This window comes from Zosterops lateralis (assembly GCF_965231275.1).
Source record: "Zosterops lateralis genome assembly, chromosome: 1".
NCBI classification, from domain to species: Eukaryota; Metazoa; Chordata; class Aves; order Passeriformes; family Zosteropidae; genus Zosterops; species Zosterops lateralis.
Window position 1 is genome coordinate 22,165,277 of NC_139762.1, and position 16,679 is coordinate 22,181,955.

Genomic DNA, 16,679 nt, shown 5'->3' on the forward strand with positions numbered 1-16,679 from the left:
CCGCCCCGGCCGGCCCCGCCCCGCCCCGCCCCTCCCGCTCCTGCGCAGGGGCCGCCGGAGCCGCCGGAGCCGCCGCGCCCGCCCGGCGCCGGGGCCGCCGCCGCCCCGCCATGACCGAGGCGGGCCAGGAGCTCGTCCACCTGGTGTGGGGCAAGAAGGCCGGGCCCCGCGGGCTGGCCGACACCATCTTCTGCCGCTGGGCGCAAGGTACCTGCGTGCGCCGTGCCCCGCGCCCCGCCGGCCCTTCCCGCCCCGCCGGCCCTTCCCGCCCCGCCGGCCCTCCCGCCGCGCTGCCCCGGCCCGTCCGCCGCCCCCCGCCGCGGGTCCCTGTCCCTGAGGGCGCCGTGCCCCGGCCGCCGCTCCTGTGCCCGTGTCAGCGGCACCTCGGCGCTGGCCCACGCGGGAAAATGGTGCGGCAGCGTCCCTTGCTAAATAATTATTTTGGGTTTTTGCAGCATGGTCGTCTTTAGCCACACATCTCCACAGGAACTTAAAATTGTGTAGAAAAGGATGTGAATTTATTAATTATGACGACAGCGTCTCGTGTCGTGATTTTACATAGCTTGTGGAAACAAGCATAAGTTGTGCTTTGGTATTGGTTTTTTTGTGAAGAATATGTGAGTCACAAATAGACTTGGCAAAAGCGGGGCCAGGCTTGGGACAGAGGCCCACAGCTTTGTTTCTTAAACTGTTTATTTGGCCATGAAAGCAGATGCATGCCAGTATTAGGACATGTCAAGAGATAAAGCAGCAGTAACGCTGGAACCTGCGGGACTTGTAGGTGTTTTTCTGTATTTAAGTTGTACAGCCAATGCATGGTTTCTTCTTGATGGAGGTTTGCTTGTGATCCTTAGAAGTGCAATTGCAATGCTTACCTATAAAAATTATATGCAAGGAAGCAGTTTGTGTACCTGTCCTGGCTAAAAGAAGGGAATAATAGCCTTCTCTATAATTTACTGTGGGCATTGAGGAATTCTAATAATGATTCATGTTCCTGATAAAACTACTGATTCCTGGAGAAAATAAGTGATAGTGGAATTTAGAGATTACAAAAAATGCATCCAGGTCTCAGGTTGCTTGAAACAGAAGTTTCGTAGTGTTCTATGTTCTTTTTTTTTTTTTTTTTTTTTTTTTAAGGATGTTGTCATCTACATAGTATCAGTCGATTTGGGAGCTGCATAGCTGCTCCCCATTACTGTACACAGTGCATTACCAGACTCATCTTTTTCCCTAGGTTTATCTGTCTTCAGGTAATTCACTGATAAATATTTAGGGGGAAAAGCCAAATTCCTTCTAAGATCTAGAATTTAAGCAGGCACAGCAAAGCCATTGCTTTTCCTAACAAATTCGGTTATTAAAATATAATTACTTTCTGAAATATCTCTTTAAGTTTTGGTAATGTTGCGGTTTCAGTACAAGATGTGTGGAAAGTCAGAAAAGAAGAATTGGTGTTAAAAAGCTTAATTATTTAACTGGTAATGTTGGATTGCCACAACTAAAATTTTAAATATTGTTTGCATGAGGCACTTTAGCAGTTTCAAAATTTATTGAAATGTGTGTTAGAATGTGCTGTACTCATGATCAAGTGAGGGCTTAATGGAAGAGGTCTCTGGATTTCTTGGTGGCTTCTGCAATGGAACTGCTATTTCCAATCGGTCTTTAAGGAAAGTCCTGTGACTAGAATGTGTAGTGCATCTGTTACCTTCGTTATATCCTTCTCAGTATAATCAATTTTATGTAGCAAAACCCCATGACATTAAGTTAGACTGTTTGGAGGTCTTGTGCTGAGGATCAAAACAGTCAATTCCAGTCACTTACCTTTACAAGCTGCATAATACTTTCACCCAGCTTTCAGTTTCTATTTTGTTGAAAAAGTTCTGCAGCATTTACTTGCTGCAAAGGTGACCTGTGAACACTGACTCATCAATATTTAAAAGGAAAAAAAAAAATCAGCTATATCAAGCTTTATTATTTCCAAAGACTTAAAAGTTTAAAAGATAGACCCTGTTCCACGTAAAAAGTGCTGAAAGCATCAAACAACTAGTTTGGTGTTGGTTTTTTTGTGTTTCTTTTATTTCTTTTGATCATAGTGCCATCACTGGCATTTATTTTGGATACTTGCTGAACGTTATCTGATCTTTTCTCAAACCGTTTGGAAGTTGAGAGCTATGATTTTCCTTTGGAAAGAAAAGCAGACAGTGGGGAAGGTGTTGAGGAACTTAAGACTAATAGCTGTCAGTTTCTCAGTGAAGACAGCACATTCCAGGAATCCTGTTACACACTCATTAACCATCATACTCATTTGAAGATGGGCTGATTTGCAAGCAGTTTAGAGAACTGACCCAGTTCTTGTGGATGTGTTGTTGGAATTTAGTGACAGTAATTCCCTCAGGTTTCTGCACTGGCAGCTTTAAATATGTTGGTTTTATTCTGGATTTAATAAAGTCATGGCTGTAAAGTTATGAGGATTTTCGTGTGGAGTTCTTAGTGGAATTTTTTCTTTATGATTGCAGCAGAATTTGTAGTTTGAACCTTGTGGATTCCATTTCCCAGAATCCTCAAAGCAGACACAGGAATGTAGTGCAAAGCTTCAGTCTGCTCTTCGGTGTTTCCTGGCATAGAGGGCTTGGAAAGGAGCTGAGAAGATGACTGAACCCTAAATGAACATACCTATATGTTCAGTATAGGAGTATATTTCTTCATTGATCCAAGGGACAAATTTCATGCATAAAACTGCTCTTCAGATCATCCCCAAGGCATGAGGCATCATTCTATCCAATATAAATGTCTGGCAGACTTGTGCACTGCATCCTTTCAGAATTACATAAGCTGTGTAATCACTGGTCTTTGGAAAGAAAGATATGGAATGGTCTTCTCAAACAAGCATTTAACTGCAAAAGCGTAGTGGGAAGTACAGTTAATGTGTATATGGATAATATACAGTGTTAAAAGGTCTATTTTGTCTGGATTCTCTTCCAGCTTCCAGTTGCCCAGTTTAGTGGTAGCCTACCAGGTAGTTTGTATGCATTCCTCAATCCCTTACAGGACTTCCTGTCTCTTTATCCACAGCCCATTCAATGGAGTTTTGTTGTGATATTGCTGTAGTAAATGCTCCTTCCTTATGTGGGCAGGAAGATGTTTTTTGTTTGTTGGGGATTTTTCTCCCCACAGAAAATTTGAGGAGTTTCATTTTACACTAAAGATGTGCTTGGAAAACCCAAAGCCCCGAGCAAAATATGTATCATTCTACTCCCAGTGCTAGAGAAAGAATAAAACATTAAGATGTGCTGTAAACATTATACTTGGGTAAAAATGTGTTATTCTAGTGTTTTCGTCAGGTAGTTCTTGTATCCTGAAAGAGAAAACGAAATGCTCTTCCATAGTGGGAGGTGGCTGAAGTCCTGTAGTTTGCTCAGCTTTGAGGAGTCTGAGGGCACATTTCATTGCCATCTTCAACATCCACACAAGGGGAAGTGAAGGGGCGGGTACTGATCTCTTCACTCTTCTGACCATGACAGGACTTGAGAAAACAGCATGAAGCTGAGTCAGAGGAGGTTTAGGTTGGGTATCAGGAAAAGATTTGAAAAACCAGATGGTTGAGCACTGAAGCAGCTCCCTAGGTAAGCAGTCACAGCACCAAGCTTGACAGAATTAAGGAGCCTTTGGACAACGCCTTGGGCACATGGCATGCGTGACTCTTGGGGTGTCATATGCAGTGACAGGAGTTGGACTTGATGGTCCTGGTGTGTCCCTTCCAACTCAACATATTCTGTGATTCCAAGACAAAAGCTGAATAGTGCAGCATCTTTATGGCTAGATTGGATCAGCAAGGGCTTCTCTGGCCTGGTTAGTGTTGCATGCTCTTCGCTAATTCCATTGTCTGTTTCATTCAAGTAGAATTGGGGTTTTTACAGAGTGAAAATATTGAAGAGACACAGCATCCTTTGGGAAATGACAATTATGTCTATGGTGTCTTGGATGGAAACATATTTTTTAGAAACAGGCTAGTAATAAAAAGATGCAGGGAAGTGTGGAGTAGTCATAATATAAGAATGAATGGGTTTTGTGGTACTTTGGACTGTGATGTGGCATATTAGATGAAGGACAACAGTGGGTAACTAATTCATATGCTAATTTTGGCAAACTGTACATAGAAGAGCTAAGAATTAGACACAAGAAAGAAACATGGACCTTCATAAATGCCAAATGGGGAAATAGGGAGAATAAAACTTTGTGTTGTGCGATTATAGTGAACAAAGGATATAAAGACAGATTTTTCAGTGTCATTACTCAAAATATTGGGCGATGCACTGGCTACCAGCAGGAATCTAGATCCACTTCATCTCCCTGCCACACTGCCCCAAAAGGTTAAAGCAGCAGAGCAGTGATGTTGAAAAAACTAGGTCAATGTAGTGTTTAATAGGGTTATAAATGACATGGAAGATATATGGTAATGACATTATTTTATGTTTCTTGCAGGGAAATGATGCTAATTATACTCATGGGTAAAAGGCAGATTAATTTTAAAAAAATGTTATTTTGGCTGTGTTACATCTTTTTTCTTTTTGAAATTTTGTCTTGAGTGAAAAGAGCTGTATGACAGATAAGGATGGTTAAGAGAAAGATTAAGCAGAAGTTACTCTGGATCGGAGATGCCCATCTTGGGAGTTTAAAAGGTGGCCAAGCCATTCTTACAAATTGTAAGGACGAATGTGGGATCGGTGAGTGTTTACAGAGATGGCCCAAAAGGTGAATGTTGTGGAGGGTTAAAAAGGTGAGTAGATGTGGTTTCAGGCTGAGGAAGACTTGAACCCAGCTGGAGTTCAGAATGCTGATTTCTGAAATTTTACCTGAGCTGACTTCCAATTCTGTAGTATGTCTGAGAAAGAGCAAGACCATACTGCCTGAAGCTCATTTTTTGCTTAACAGCTTTTGGAATCTTAATATTTATTAAGTATTAAGCAACATTTAAGTAATAAGAAGTGTTTCCTCAGGTATTTTATATGCGTTTTGCCTGTGGCTGTATTCTGTGAAATTCTGTGTGATCTTTACATTGTCTGTCTCAAATTTATATTCATTCTGGTGGATCACTCAGTGTTCTTTGTTTTTAGGAAGCAATTTTGAAAAAAAGGGCAGGGTTAAGCTGAGACAGTTCATGCCTTCTATAAGAAGCCTGAAGAATGCGAAGCAAATTCAAGATTTCTTAAGTGTACGTTAGTGGTACCACACCCAAGTATGTTGTTTTTCTGCAGAAACAAATCATTAAAACAACTAAAAAAGCCTGTCTTGTTGAAGTGTGCTTAGATGGCATGCAGTAACGCTTCAAAGCAGAGGAGGACTTACTTTTTAATATTCTAAGCCTGCACAAACCAATTCAGAAAGTTGAAAGAACTGATTATATTTCTCAGTCGGGCACGTTAACAGGGCAGTGAAATGGCACTGCTGCAAACTTTGGTCCAAGTATGAATTAATAGAGCTTCATTGCTACCTCAGGTGATGCCAGATGTCAGTATGTAGGCTTGACATAGTCATCTATGTTTTGGATATAAAATACATCTTTGTAATGCACATTTGCACATGTAGTTGAAAACAAACCTGAAGCCTTTGTTCAGATACAGCGGAAACCCCATGGCTACCCTGATCCTTTTTAAAGCAAAAAAATCACATTGTTGTGGAACAGCTACTGTTCTGTGATGAAGTGTGGCATACAAAACATGCTGTTGTCGATCTCTTGTTACTGGGGATGATGTACTTACCGTGCTGTAGTGAGGGGAGGATGCATTTCCTCAGTTCAAATTCACATCCAGGGCTTAGAGATGCTTTTGTTATGGCAGCATGTAATCCTACAGAACTGGGAAGAGGAGAAATTGTGGGAAAGTAGCATTGAACTGTCTTTCTGCTGAGACTGACCCTGTCAGGCCATGACAAAATGCATGTGTATCCGCTTTCTGCCTGCTTCCACTTGCTGGTGTTTGCTGTTTACTTGCTGACTACAGTTGCATGGTTTCTAGATTACAGTGAACTAGAATGACTTCAGCACAATCTTATCATTACTTAAAAGGATAATGCCAAACACCACTTGCTCTAAGTTGCTGTGTGTCAGCTTCATCAAGGTAATTGCATGTGTGTTTATCCATGAGAAATGAAAGCTATGAATTGCCTTGTCTTAAAGACAGGTTTAAGGGCAAAGTGGTAATGAAACAATTTTGCAGTAATTGCTCCAGTTTATGCTTTATTATGTGACTGTAAGATAATTTTGATATACAAATGCATTAAAGCTGGAGGGGGAAAATAGGTGATGTTGCATCTCAGTAAATATGTATCTTCTGTGAAAGAACACCATTAGGAGGTTTGATTCAGGGGTTGCAAGTGAATATTTAAGCTACTCAGCATATTTCAGTCTTAATAGGATGCACTGATAGGTCAAAAATGAGATCCCTGGGAGGCATACTGTGCCATTCATCATATGTGTTCTGTGAAGGTTCCAAGATGTATTTTTGTTACGCATGTAGACAAAATAATACACAGATTTTAATTTATTGATAAGAAATAAGCTATCATAAAATAAAAACCATTGTTTAAGTTAGAAATTCTTTTGTTGAAAACCCTATCTGTTGGATCTTTGTGGTCATGATTTAATTGCAAATATAAATAATTATTTTCTGTCCTTTCATCTGTACTCATGACTTTTTTGCTTCAGATAGTTTAACCATATGCAGTTACATTATCAAGTAAACAAAACCCTGTTTTTTAAAGATGACTAAATTGTGTAATTTCTGTTAGGGAAGGAGCATACATAGTTGTTTACATATTTCATTAAATAAAATCCGTTTTCATTTGACAGGATTTGTCTTTAGCGACTCTGAATCAACTGCATTAGAGCAATTTGAAGGTGGCCCTTGTGCAGTGATAGCACCTGTGCAGGTAAGATGCCTTTATTGTAGGAATGGTGTAAAATTAGTGAGCCAAAAATTTGTTCTTCATATATTTGGAGTTGAAATAAATATAAAAAAAATTGCAGATCAGTTGTATTTTGATTTCATAATTCAAGTGTGGAGAAAGTAAAATCTCTCTAAAAAGACAGGGATGGGCATGGGCTGATTTTGAACTATTATTTTGCAGAAGGGCATTTGTTTGAGGAATGCAGCAGGCTGATCCAAGCAGATGTACCTTCAAAATAGGGATGCATTATAAAGGGGAGGAGGAAAAGATCAGATTAATTTAATCCTAATTTAATTTAATTAATTCAATCCTAATCTTTTCACGTCTTTTGAATTCCCTGCCCTTAAGGGTAATATCTGTGCCACAATGTCTGCGCTTTTTTTGTAATTCTGTATTAGAAATTTTTGAAATAGTTGATTTTCACATCTGACAAGGTTTGCTATGTACTAAAAGGAGAAAGTTCATACTTTTAAAGTCCTGATTAGCAGAACAGTTGAAATATATATTTTATTTCTGATAATGTGCTTAGAATTTCATTTGTGTTGCAGATATACTAAAACAACTGTGGTTGTGATTTTCTTTTTTGTCTTCTTACTCAGTTGTACCTTGCAGGCCGTGCATGCTCTTTGCAATGCTGTTTCAGGGTGGTTCAGACTGCTGGGTGGATGTCAGACCTGTAGGCTGAATCTGCTCTGCTGGAGCAGTTTGTTTAACTCTGACTGCTCTTCAGTCTCATAGGAGCACCTTGTAGTGACAGGCAGGCTTTGAGTCATGGACCAGGTTACTTTTTCTGGTAACCTGCTGGTGACTCCTTAAACACAGATCAGATTCTGCAGATATGTCTCAGTCTGATTGCAGGCCTTGTCCACTGATATGGGACATACTTAAATCGTGTAGCAGAGTGAATCTGATCATGAACTGGGAGGGAACTGGGTCACTCAACTGACACTGTGGAATTATTTGCATCTCTGGTGTGTATAAAATATCATAAAACCTCTGCCACTCTTAACAGTGGTCCCACCAAAAGACTCCTACCACAGGGAGAAGCACCATTTGTTTATGTGGCAAACAATCAATAAAAAACTATTTTACTATAAATTGTACTCCACTGTGTGGGTCTCTCTAGTTCTGTGGCCTTAAAACCAGATGCAGAGTGTCTGGTCTCTGATGTTAGAATTACAAGTTTTATTTGGAGGATTGGAGAGCATGAAGAAAAGGACCAGCCAGCTCTTTTTAAAGGCAGTGCCGAGTCTTTAACATATAAAATGTTCATGTAGATAAGTATTTTTTTAGGTGATGTAGTTAAACTTATTGAAATTAGATAATTAAAGCATATTTAAAGATGAATTGAGTTCCAGCTAGGGAAGGAGGAAGGGATCAAACAGATCTTGCGATGCCTGCTGCTGCTGTGCATTATTAGAATGGTGTGCAAAAAAAAATGTAATGGGAGGGCAGGGTGAGCATGTCAGGAAAGCAGTGAAAGCTGAACCAGCTGTTTCTGAGGTGCTGAAAATACCTGAAATTGCATCTAACAAAGCAATTAGAAAACTCAAGACTCTGCTTCATGAAGTTTCTTCTTTCATTGTTCCTTCTCTGTAACTTAGAGCTTTTTTTCTTTTAATTGCAGCATTAGCATTGATGATAAAACAAATCATAGGAATTCTTTAACCTGATCTGCAGGTTATTATTTGCAATGGTTCAAAGAGATGGCCTTGTTAACTACTAAAGGGGTTTGCATTAGTGGCTAGAGATGTCTTATACTGCTGATCAGTTATACTGAAAAATATTTGTGTCCTCATTATTGCAGTCCTGTGAGTGTGGAGGTGTATATGCCAGTATGCACTATGTGTATTTGAAGAGTACTTGAGGTTCAAACTCAATGGTGTTGAATGTAGTTATGAGGCTGCCTTTGTAGATGGTTTGATGAGGAAAAATCAGTAAACACGGCAGGCTCAGAGTCTTGTTCTTAATGGTAAGCAGCTTGAAACTCTTCTAAAAACATGCGAAAATGCTTTGGTGTAGAGCTTGTGACATAATGTAAAAGGTGGTGTTGTCTTGTATTTTAGTAATATTTTATTCTTTGATAACAAAGGCATTCCTTTTGAAGAGGCTTTTTACCAGTGAAAAGTCTACTTGGAGAGACTGTCCAGGTACTGTGACCACTTTTTTTCTCCTCATTATTTTTCCATTTTATTTATTTGTAAAGCATGTCTCAGTTCAAAAAATTTAAAAAATTTCACACTTTTTTGTTTGTGTGCTTTCATACCATGTGTATACTACGTGCTTCAAAACTCCTATTTGTGAGGTCTCTCCTGGTCCTTAATACTTGTGTTTTTATAAATGTTTAATTGAAATCCATTGTTAAGAAAGGGAATGGGTTACAAATCCTATAAAACTACGTTTTTCTAAAGACAGCTTTATAATCTTTGGTCCAGTGTAGTCAAAGAGCTATTAACATTAGTAATTAATGAGATAAAAGTAATAATTATTTAGATAGCATTAATGTATAAAAAAGATATAGTAGCTTATATATGACAGTGGTTCTCAGCAGTCAGACTCACGTAGGTTTCTGATCTTTCAGAAGAGGAGCAGAAGAACCTTCTCTGTCATACGCTATGTGATATTTTGGAAATGGCTTGTTCTGATAATTCTGAGTCATACTGTCTGGCAACGTGGATAAGAGGAAAAACAACCGAAGAAACTGCTAGTATTTCTGAAAGTCCTGCAGAATCTAGTCATCAAGAGGAACAACCTTGTAAGATGCATTTCTATGCTAAATTACCAGTCACTTAGCGAAGTATTACATGGTTTTTGAGGGACCACTGCTTTTTTATTAATTCACAGATGAGGTTTTGCCTTTGTGATTCCATTTGCAAAAGACAGATTTTTGTTTGTTGTAATTAGAGGCCTTGATCCTTTTCGTTGAAAGCAATGTGCTGTCTATCACTGGAGTTCTAACATACATGTTTCTTTAGAATTACTTCAATTTCCGTAATCTTCAATTTTATTTTGTAATTTACTGGGACCTGATACATCTTTAATTTTGAAACATCTACATGCTTCTTAATATTGGAAGAATACGTGTCACTTGTTGCTTTAGAAGAATTTTGTAGAAAATTTTCCAATGCTTTGTTTATTCTAAAATAAACAAATTATTCTCCCTGTTATGGAGAAGTAGCCTTTTTCCATTTGTCTGTGCAGTATCAAACAGTTTAAATCTTCTAGTAAATTACCATCATTTTTTTGTAGGTTAGATTTTTTCAGTTACATGCTTTTTGCAAATGTCTTCATTCCTTCATTAGTTACTGACATCAAGGATCCAGGAGACATCATCTGTTACACTAAGATGAGGCATCCAGTCATACCTAACTACTGCAGAGTCAGTGACATGTAAAGTTTGTCTGTGCACATATGATCAGAGAGTTGTATTTATTCATCTTTTAACAGGAGAGATCTAATGTCTTAAAAGATAAGCTGGGGTTTTTTTGTTTAGTTTTTGTTCACAATGTGTGCCATATGAAGTATGAAAATCTCTTCACATGAGAACCTGTTGCCTATAGAGGTGTTACCTTTTGATGGAAGGAATATGTTATTCATCAGTTTATGGCATAACTACAAAGTAAGAATTGTACAAATAGATTTATCTGTGTGCAGCTAGTTACAGCAATTTATAGTGCTGGAGCTCTTTGTTACAGTCATCTTCATCTGCTTCTAGCAAGTGCTCCCTGTGCTTTGGAAGGCTCAAACATTAATAATTAAAATGATATTTAATTGAAAAAACAGATGGTCAGTGCATAAAAGTTCCAAGGTGAGCATTTTTTAAAGTAAGAACAAGTATTACACATAAAGTTTTATCTGCAGCTTTTCTGCATTAAAGAAATCTTCCTTTGCAAGATAAGGCAGTTGTAACTCTGAAATTCCTAATTTTTCCCTTTGCTTAGTTGTTTCAGAAGCTCTTGCCAATGATAGGAAGTTTGTTTTCTAGATGAAGTGAAGCAGAGACTAGTTATCTACAGGATCTTACTGTCCTGTTTTTAATGTATTGCTTGATTTCAAAGGTTTTTAAACTGTAGAAAAACATTCAACAGTCGTTTTATACACACATTCGACTTAATAATTACTGTCAATATTGACACTTATGAACTAACCATTCTATTACATAACTACTTTTTTCATGTTTCTGTACAAGTCTTCACATTCTCCCTGACTTGTGCTTAATAAGATGGAATATGCTCAAGGAAGACCAGGATATATTTAGCATGTGCAGCCTGCTCGTGTCATGGGCACTGTTGATCTCTTTCATTTTTTCTATTCTACATTCCCTGCTAGGCACTCAATGCACCTTTTGTATGTACAATATTTTGCCTTCTATTTGTAATGCAATACATTTACTGGTTGAAGATACGTTAGTTAGGTTTGGGCTTTTTTCCCTTCCTCTGTCCTGCTATTTACCTGTAAACCATCTTCTTAACCTGATTAGGGGTGGGACAAAGATGTTGAGGAGAAGATACTGTGAGTAATGCGGAGTTGTGTAACTGCTAGTGCAAAGGAATGCATTTATTTCTTGCTTGGCTGCTGTACTCAATAAGAATAGAAACTGATATTGTCATAGCTGATAGGACTTAAGAGATGAGTTGGGTGAGCAGGGAGTATTGCAGATACAGTTCCATATGGCAGGCTATTTGAGAAGTGAATATGGGGATATGTTTATAATAAAGCCATGAAATATGCTTAGATGCAGCATGATAGAGTATAATTTCAAAGAGTTTCTAAACAATTGTATTTCTCATACATCTCATGTTCTCTTGCTGTTCATTCTTTTTCATTCCACTAAGCACTGTCTTTATTTAGCGTTGTTTGGGTTATGTATAGCTCTACTTTGCTTTAGAATTTCTACTTATTTCCCTTTATTTCAAATACTAATTCTCTTAGCATTTCACTCTGTTCTTTGGTAACAGAATGAAACTGCCTATCATCCTGCTGTGTGAACAAAAGGTGGATTCGAGCACACTTACTGAATGCAGTAGCATTTTTCATCTGCTTTTGTGGTGTATAGCAGTCACTTGTTGGCCATGTGTTGGCTTTAGTAGTGCAAGTTCCCAGGTTCAAAGATTGCTTTATATGAGTTAGTCCCTCTAACCTTCTGCTTACAAAAACATGTGTTCTTCAAGCAAGGTTAGTTTTTGCAGCATTTTCTGCAATTTAGATTCATTGTTTCAGATTTTATAAAAATATCTTTAGAATACATTATTTTAAGTCCAGTTTTACTCTTGGTAATCCAAGCAATTCATTTTAGTTTTTCAAATGACAAAAACTAAGATTCTTAAGACTGCTGCTGCCATATTTCTTAAGTAGAAAATTAAACTATTCTGCTGCTTGAGAATCAGTTGTATTTGCATGTAGGGCAAATTAACTGCATCTTTCAAAATACAATCAGAATGGGCATAAAATGCCTTTTTGGGAATTTTGGTGGGAAGAATTGATCAGTAGTACCAGCCCTGATGGCTTCAGATCTTAACTGAATTGTATGCAGCCACATTATCTAGCTTGGTTGATCAGATGTTGTTTAAATATTCTGCATCAAGTGGTATCTGTCAGAAAGCAGATCCATCTGTTTTGTGTATTGCTCTACTAGCAGAAAGATAAAAGAAAAAGGTATAAAGCCCATGTTGAACTTGGGAAAACACTAATGCTGTATTTTTTTATGTCCTGGACACAATACTAATTTGAAGGGCTGTTTATCTATTATTGAAAGAAAGCGATGAGAACTTTTTAAAAAACAGAATGTGTAACACTGTATAGAATAATTCTACTTCTTTGTTTTTAATAAATCAACATTAAAGGGAAAAAAAAATGAACGAAATTTCAGTAACAGAAGTGTATAGTCAAAGAAAAAATACAGCTTACCTACACTGATAAAATGGTCCAAATAATCATGCTTGCTTTTCTAGGAAATAGTACTTCTTGTTGACCTGCAGAATTATATCTATAATATGCATATGCTTGGTGACTTTGTGACAGCTACATTTTGTACAAAATCAACAGCTCAGTATATGACAAATATTTCCAAGACTACACACTCCAGTGACTTTCTGCTTTTAATAAATTGATTATTTCAAATAGAAATGTTCTCACTAATTTGTATGGTGGAATCTTAATGTTGCAGTAAATTGGTTTATACTAATCAGTTAAATTTAAATGTCAGGAGAGGATTAAAAATATAATTAGAGCTTGAAAGTATTCTAGCTTGCTGTGTGTATCTTGTGTCATTTTTTTGCCATGTGTAGTGCTGAAAAGTGTCTCTTGTGTATAGCTGCCTTGGCTGTCGAAGAGCTTGGCTTTGAGCGATTTCATGCATTAATTCAGTAAGTAATATGTTGGAACATTTAAAATACAATATTTTGAAGTTATACTAATACTCACAGGCCTGAAAGTGGTATGCTGAGGAACTTTTTGTGTGTTGTTCATCAGGTTAAACTTGGATTTCAAGTTTTGGTTTGGGGGGATTTTGTGTTTTTTCTTTGCATTTTAGCCATTTAAAATGGAATATTATTTTGAGCATAAGTATTAGGCTTTAAAATAAAACTGGAGCAATGTAATGTCATAAATTGGCCAGATAGTTTATGTACTTCAAGTTTATGAACAGAGAGTTCTGTGAATCTTATCAAGATCCCTATTTAAGTTAAAGATGTGAATCCTCAATATTTATATAATGTCATCAGTACTTTTTTCTGTTTGAGATATCATAAGAAACATGCATTAAAATGTTTCATATACAAGACTGGTTTTTGTTTCATACTTCAAACACTGTTCTTTTTTGGCAGTCTAAACCCAGAGCTCACAGTTCTAGTGAGTTTATAATTAAGGGTAACAGCCTTTTATTTTCAGGGTGAACAGTTGGGTAAATATTATACAAATCAATCCCTAAAGAGTAAATAAAGAGCATCAGCTTTCCAAAAAACACCTGAGATGGAAAATGTTGCTAATTAGAACTGAAATAACTACAGGTCATTTTATCAGTAGTAGTTATAGTTCATTTTTAAAGCCATTGTCATATAAGGAGATGAGAAAGAGTAGAAAAAAAATTTATAACCTTAGCTGGTCAAAAGACTAATTTCCTGCCCTGCCTCCTCCCCTCCTGCTCACCCCTTCAATCTTTAATTTTTTTCTGTCATTCTCACTGGGAATGAATGCTCTGGCATTTGCCTTTAGACAACAGGTGGATTTCAGAACTGGCTTTGCCTTGCATACCTTGTATGCCGTGTGTACTCTACTGATAAAGAAAGGATGTTTAGAAATCAAGTATTAGCCAGAGTAAACCCATCTATGGATATATTTTTGTAGATGTTTGTTTCTTTTTTAAACAAAACTGACTAAAAGTGTGCAAGAAATCAGAAATAAAATAATATACCTGTTTGTGTAAGATAAGCAAAGACTATGATCTAGTTTGAATTATTCAAACTCATGTTTGTGTTCTGAAATGTAGTATTTAGCTCTTAACTACTCAAGAAATTGAAAGTGTATTGTTTCACTAGCATATTGGTGAATTTCTTCCTTTCCTCAGTTTTTATTTCCGTTTTTTTCCGTTTTTAAAGTATGATCATGTGGTGTTGCCATCATCCAGGCAGTCACCATATTATGCAATAAGATAGTATCCCAAATGTTAATGTACCACTGTTCAATGTTTTGGACAATTTACTTTTTCCAGAGTTAGTGTCTAATAAAGTCAAATATGGGAAATACAGTAATTCCTTCAAAAGCCTGGAAGATAGTCTTACCTGGTTAAGTAGAAGGTTTATTTCTCCATTGTTTATGGGCCGAATGTCTTTCAGAACACTGTATAATGCAAATGTTATTTTGGTGACATACAGTCTATTTACAATTTCAGTAACAGTGTTTTATAAAATTGCAGTAGTGGTGCAAGTCCCTCAGCTCTTTCACATGTGTGTAACTCTATGGTTAGTGCTTGCACATAAAAATCCTTCATTTTTGCATTTTGCTCCAGAATTATTTATCGTCTTCAGATGGCAGTTACCATAACTCCAGAAGAGCTGCTGTGTCATTCTGTATATAACACTAGATCTGTTCTACCTTTACTTTGACATTTTCATGTTAGGTGTTAGTAATTCTTGGTTGTGCTTTGTGACGCTGTTCTAATGCTTCATCTAAATACATACTTCTTTTCTGTTGTTTGTTTCTTATTGTTTTTTGTCTTTAGCAAACGAGAATTCAAAAGCTTCCCTGAACTGAAGGATGCAGTTTGGGATCAATATTCAGCATGGACAAACAGATTTGGAGTATTGCTCTTTCTGTATTCTGTAATACTGACAAAGGTTTGTGGGTTGCTTGGTGTATTTTGTGGGTGGGTTTTATTTCTTTGTTAAGAGAAAATTTGATCATGTAACCCTTTTCTGTAAAAGTTGAACAAAAAACTGATGAACAAAGTCCAGATAAATGGATAAAGTGATATTTTCATCTATGTTGCAGTACAATTCCAGCCTAGAAATTTGAAAATCTCAGTCCTTTGGTTTTTTTGGGTTTTGGTTTGTCTTTTTCTCTTTTGATCTGGAAGACTTACACATTTTGAAAACATCCTTCTTTACAAGATGTTTGAAAACATTTTCCTTTGAAGAGAAAGCAGCCTGTTGAGTTATCAGTTAATGTAAAAATATCAGCCACCCAATGTTTTACTGTTGCATTCTGTTGTTGTATAAATGTTGCAACTCATTCCTTAAGATAACAAAAATGTTTGTAATTTTTCTGCAGGGTATTGAAAACATAAAAAATGAAATTGAAGATGCAAGTGAGCCATTGATAGATCCTGTTTATGGTCATGGAAGGTAAGCTGCAAAATAGATTTGGTGCCACTTAAAATAGATTTGTGGGCTAATTTTTTCGATCTTATGTAACTGACCAATCTTTTAAGTAATTACATTAAAAAACAGACTCAATTATAACTTTAAAATAACTAAAAGTAACACTGAAAAGTGTGACTTTTTCACTGCTAACTCCTTTTAGTACATCACTTCTGAGGAAATGTTTCTGTTCTTGTTGAATTTTCAGATGGATAATTCTCAAATTCAGGGCTACATTCTGTATCAAGTTTATGTTTGAAAGAGTGGAGAAGATAATTAGAGTTCCTGAATTAAAATACACACTAGTTAATGGAAAATAGTTACAAATGTATTCTTGGGTAATCCAGTAATTTTTTAATTTGTTGCAGATAGTAATTTTTTTTAAAATGAATTGCATGTCCCTTTTAACTTCTTATGTCTTACATAATTTCTCTTTGTTGTGCAGCCAAAGTTTGATTAATCTGCTGTTGACGGGACATGCTGTTTCTAACGTGTGGGATGGAGACAGAGAATGTTCAGGAATGAGTAAGTTGAATCTAATTTATGCTTGTTGGTATTTTTTACATACTCTGAGATGCTGACCTATAGATTTGGAATATTTTCTGTTTTGATAGTCTCCTAGTTTACTGCCCTTGGATTTAAGTAGACCTCAAATGGAAATAAAACATACTTGCACAAAAATGCTGGTTTTAGTATCAGTGAATACAGGATTGTCAGTTACAAGTTGAACGTAGAAGTTACCTAATGACTTTGATGATGGAAGGGAATGCAGTCTCTGCAATTTGGGAAGTTTGAAGACAGGGCCACTGTTAAAAACAGCCACATCAAGCTAGAGAAATGGACTGACAGTAGTGTCCTGAGATGCATGCAAGTCCTACACCC

The 16,679-nt window shown here is 37.1% G+C and overlaps 1 protein-coding gene across 1 annotated transcript in view; it reads left to right on the forward strand.

Moving 5' to 3' along the window:
• Positions 1-59: 59 nt before the first annotated feature.
• Positions 60-16,679, forward strand: part of MINDY3 (MINDY lysine 48 deubiquitinase 3) — a 50,761-nt gene continuing 34,141 nt past the window's right edge. The window contains exons 1-8 of the mRNA XM_083863236.1: positions 60-207; positions 6,845-6,924; positions 9,035-9,092; positions 9,524-9,697; positions 13,256-13,307; positions 15,161-15,275; positions 15,709-15,782; positions 16,243-16,322. Of these exons, the coding sequence (XP_083719362.1) occupies positions 111-207; positions 6,845-6,924; positions 9,035-9,092; positions 9,524-9,697; positions 13,256-13,307; positions 15,161-15,275; positions 15,709-15,782; positions 16,243-16,322 (730 nt within the window). The 5' untranslated portion in view covers positions 60-110. The remainder of the gene's footprint in view (positions 208-6,844; positions 6,925-9,034; positions 9,093-9,523; positions 9,698-13,255; positions 13,308-15,160; positions 15,276-15,708; positions 15,783-16,242; positions 16,323-16,679) is intronic.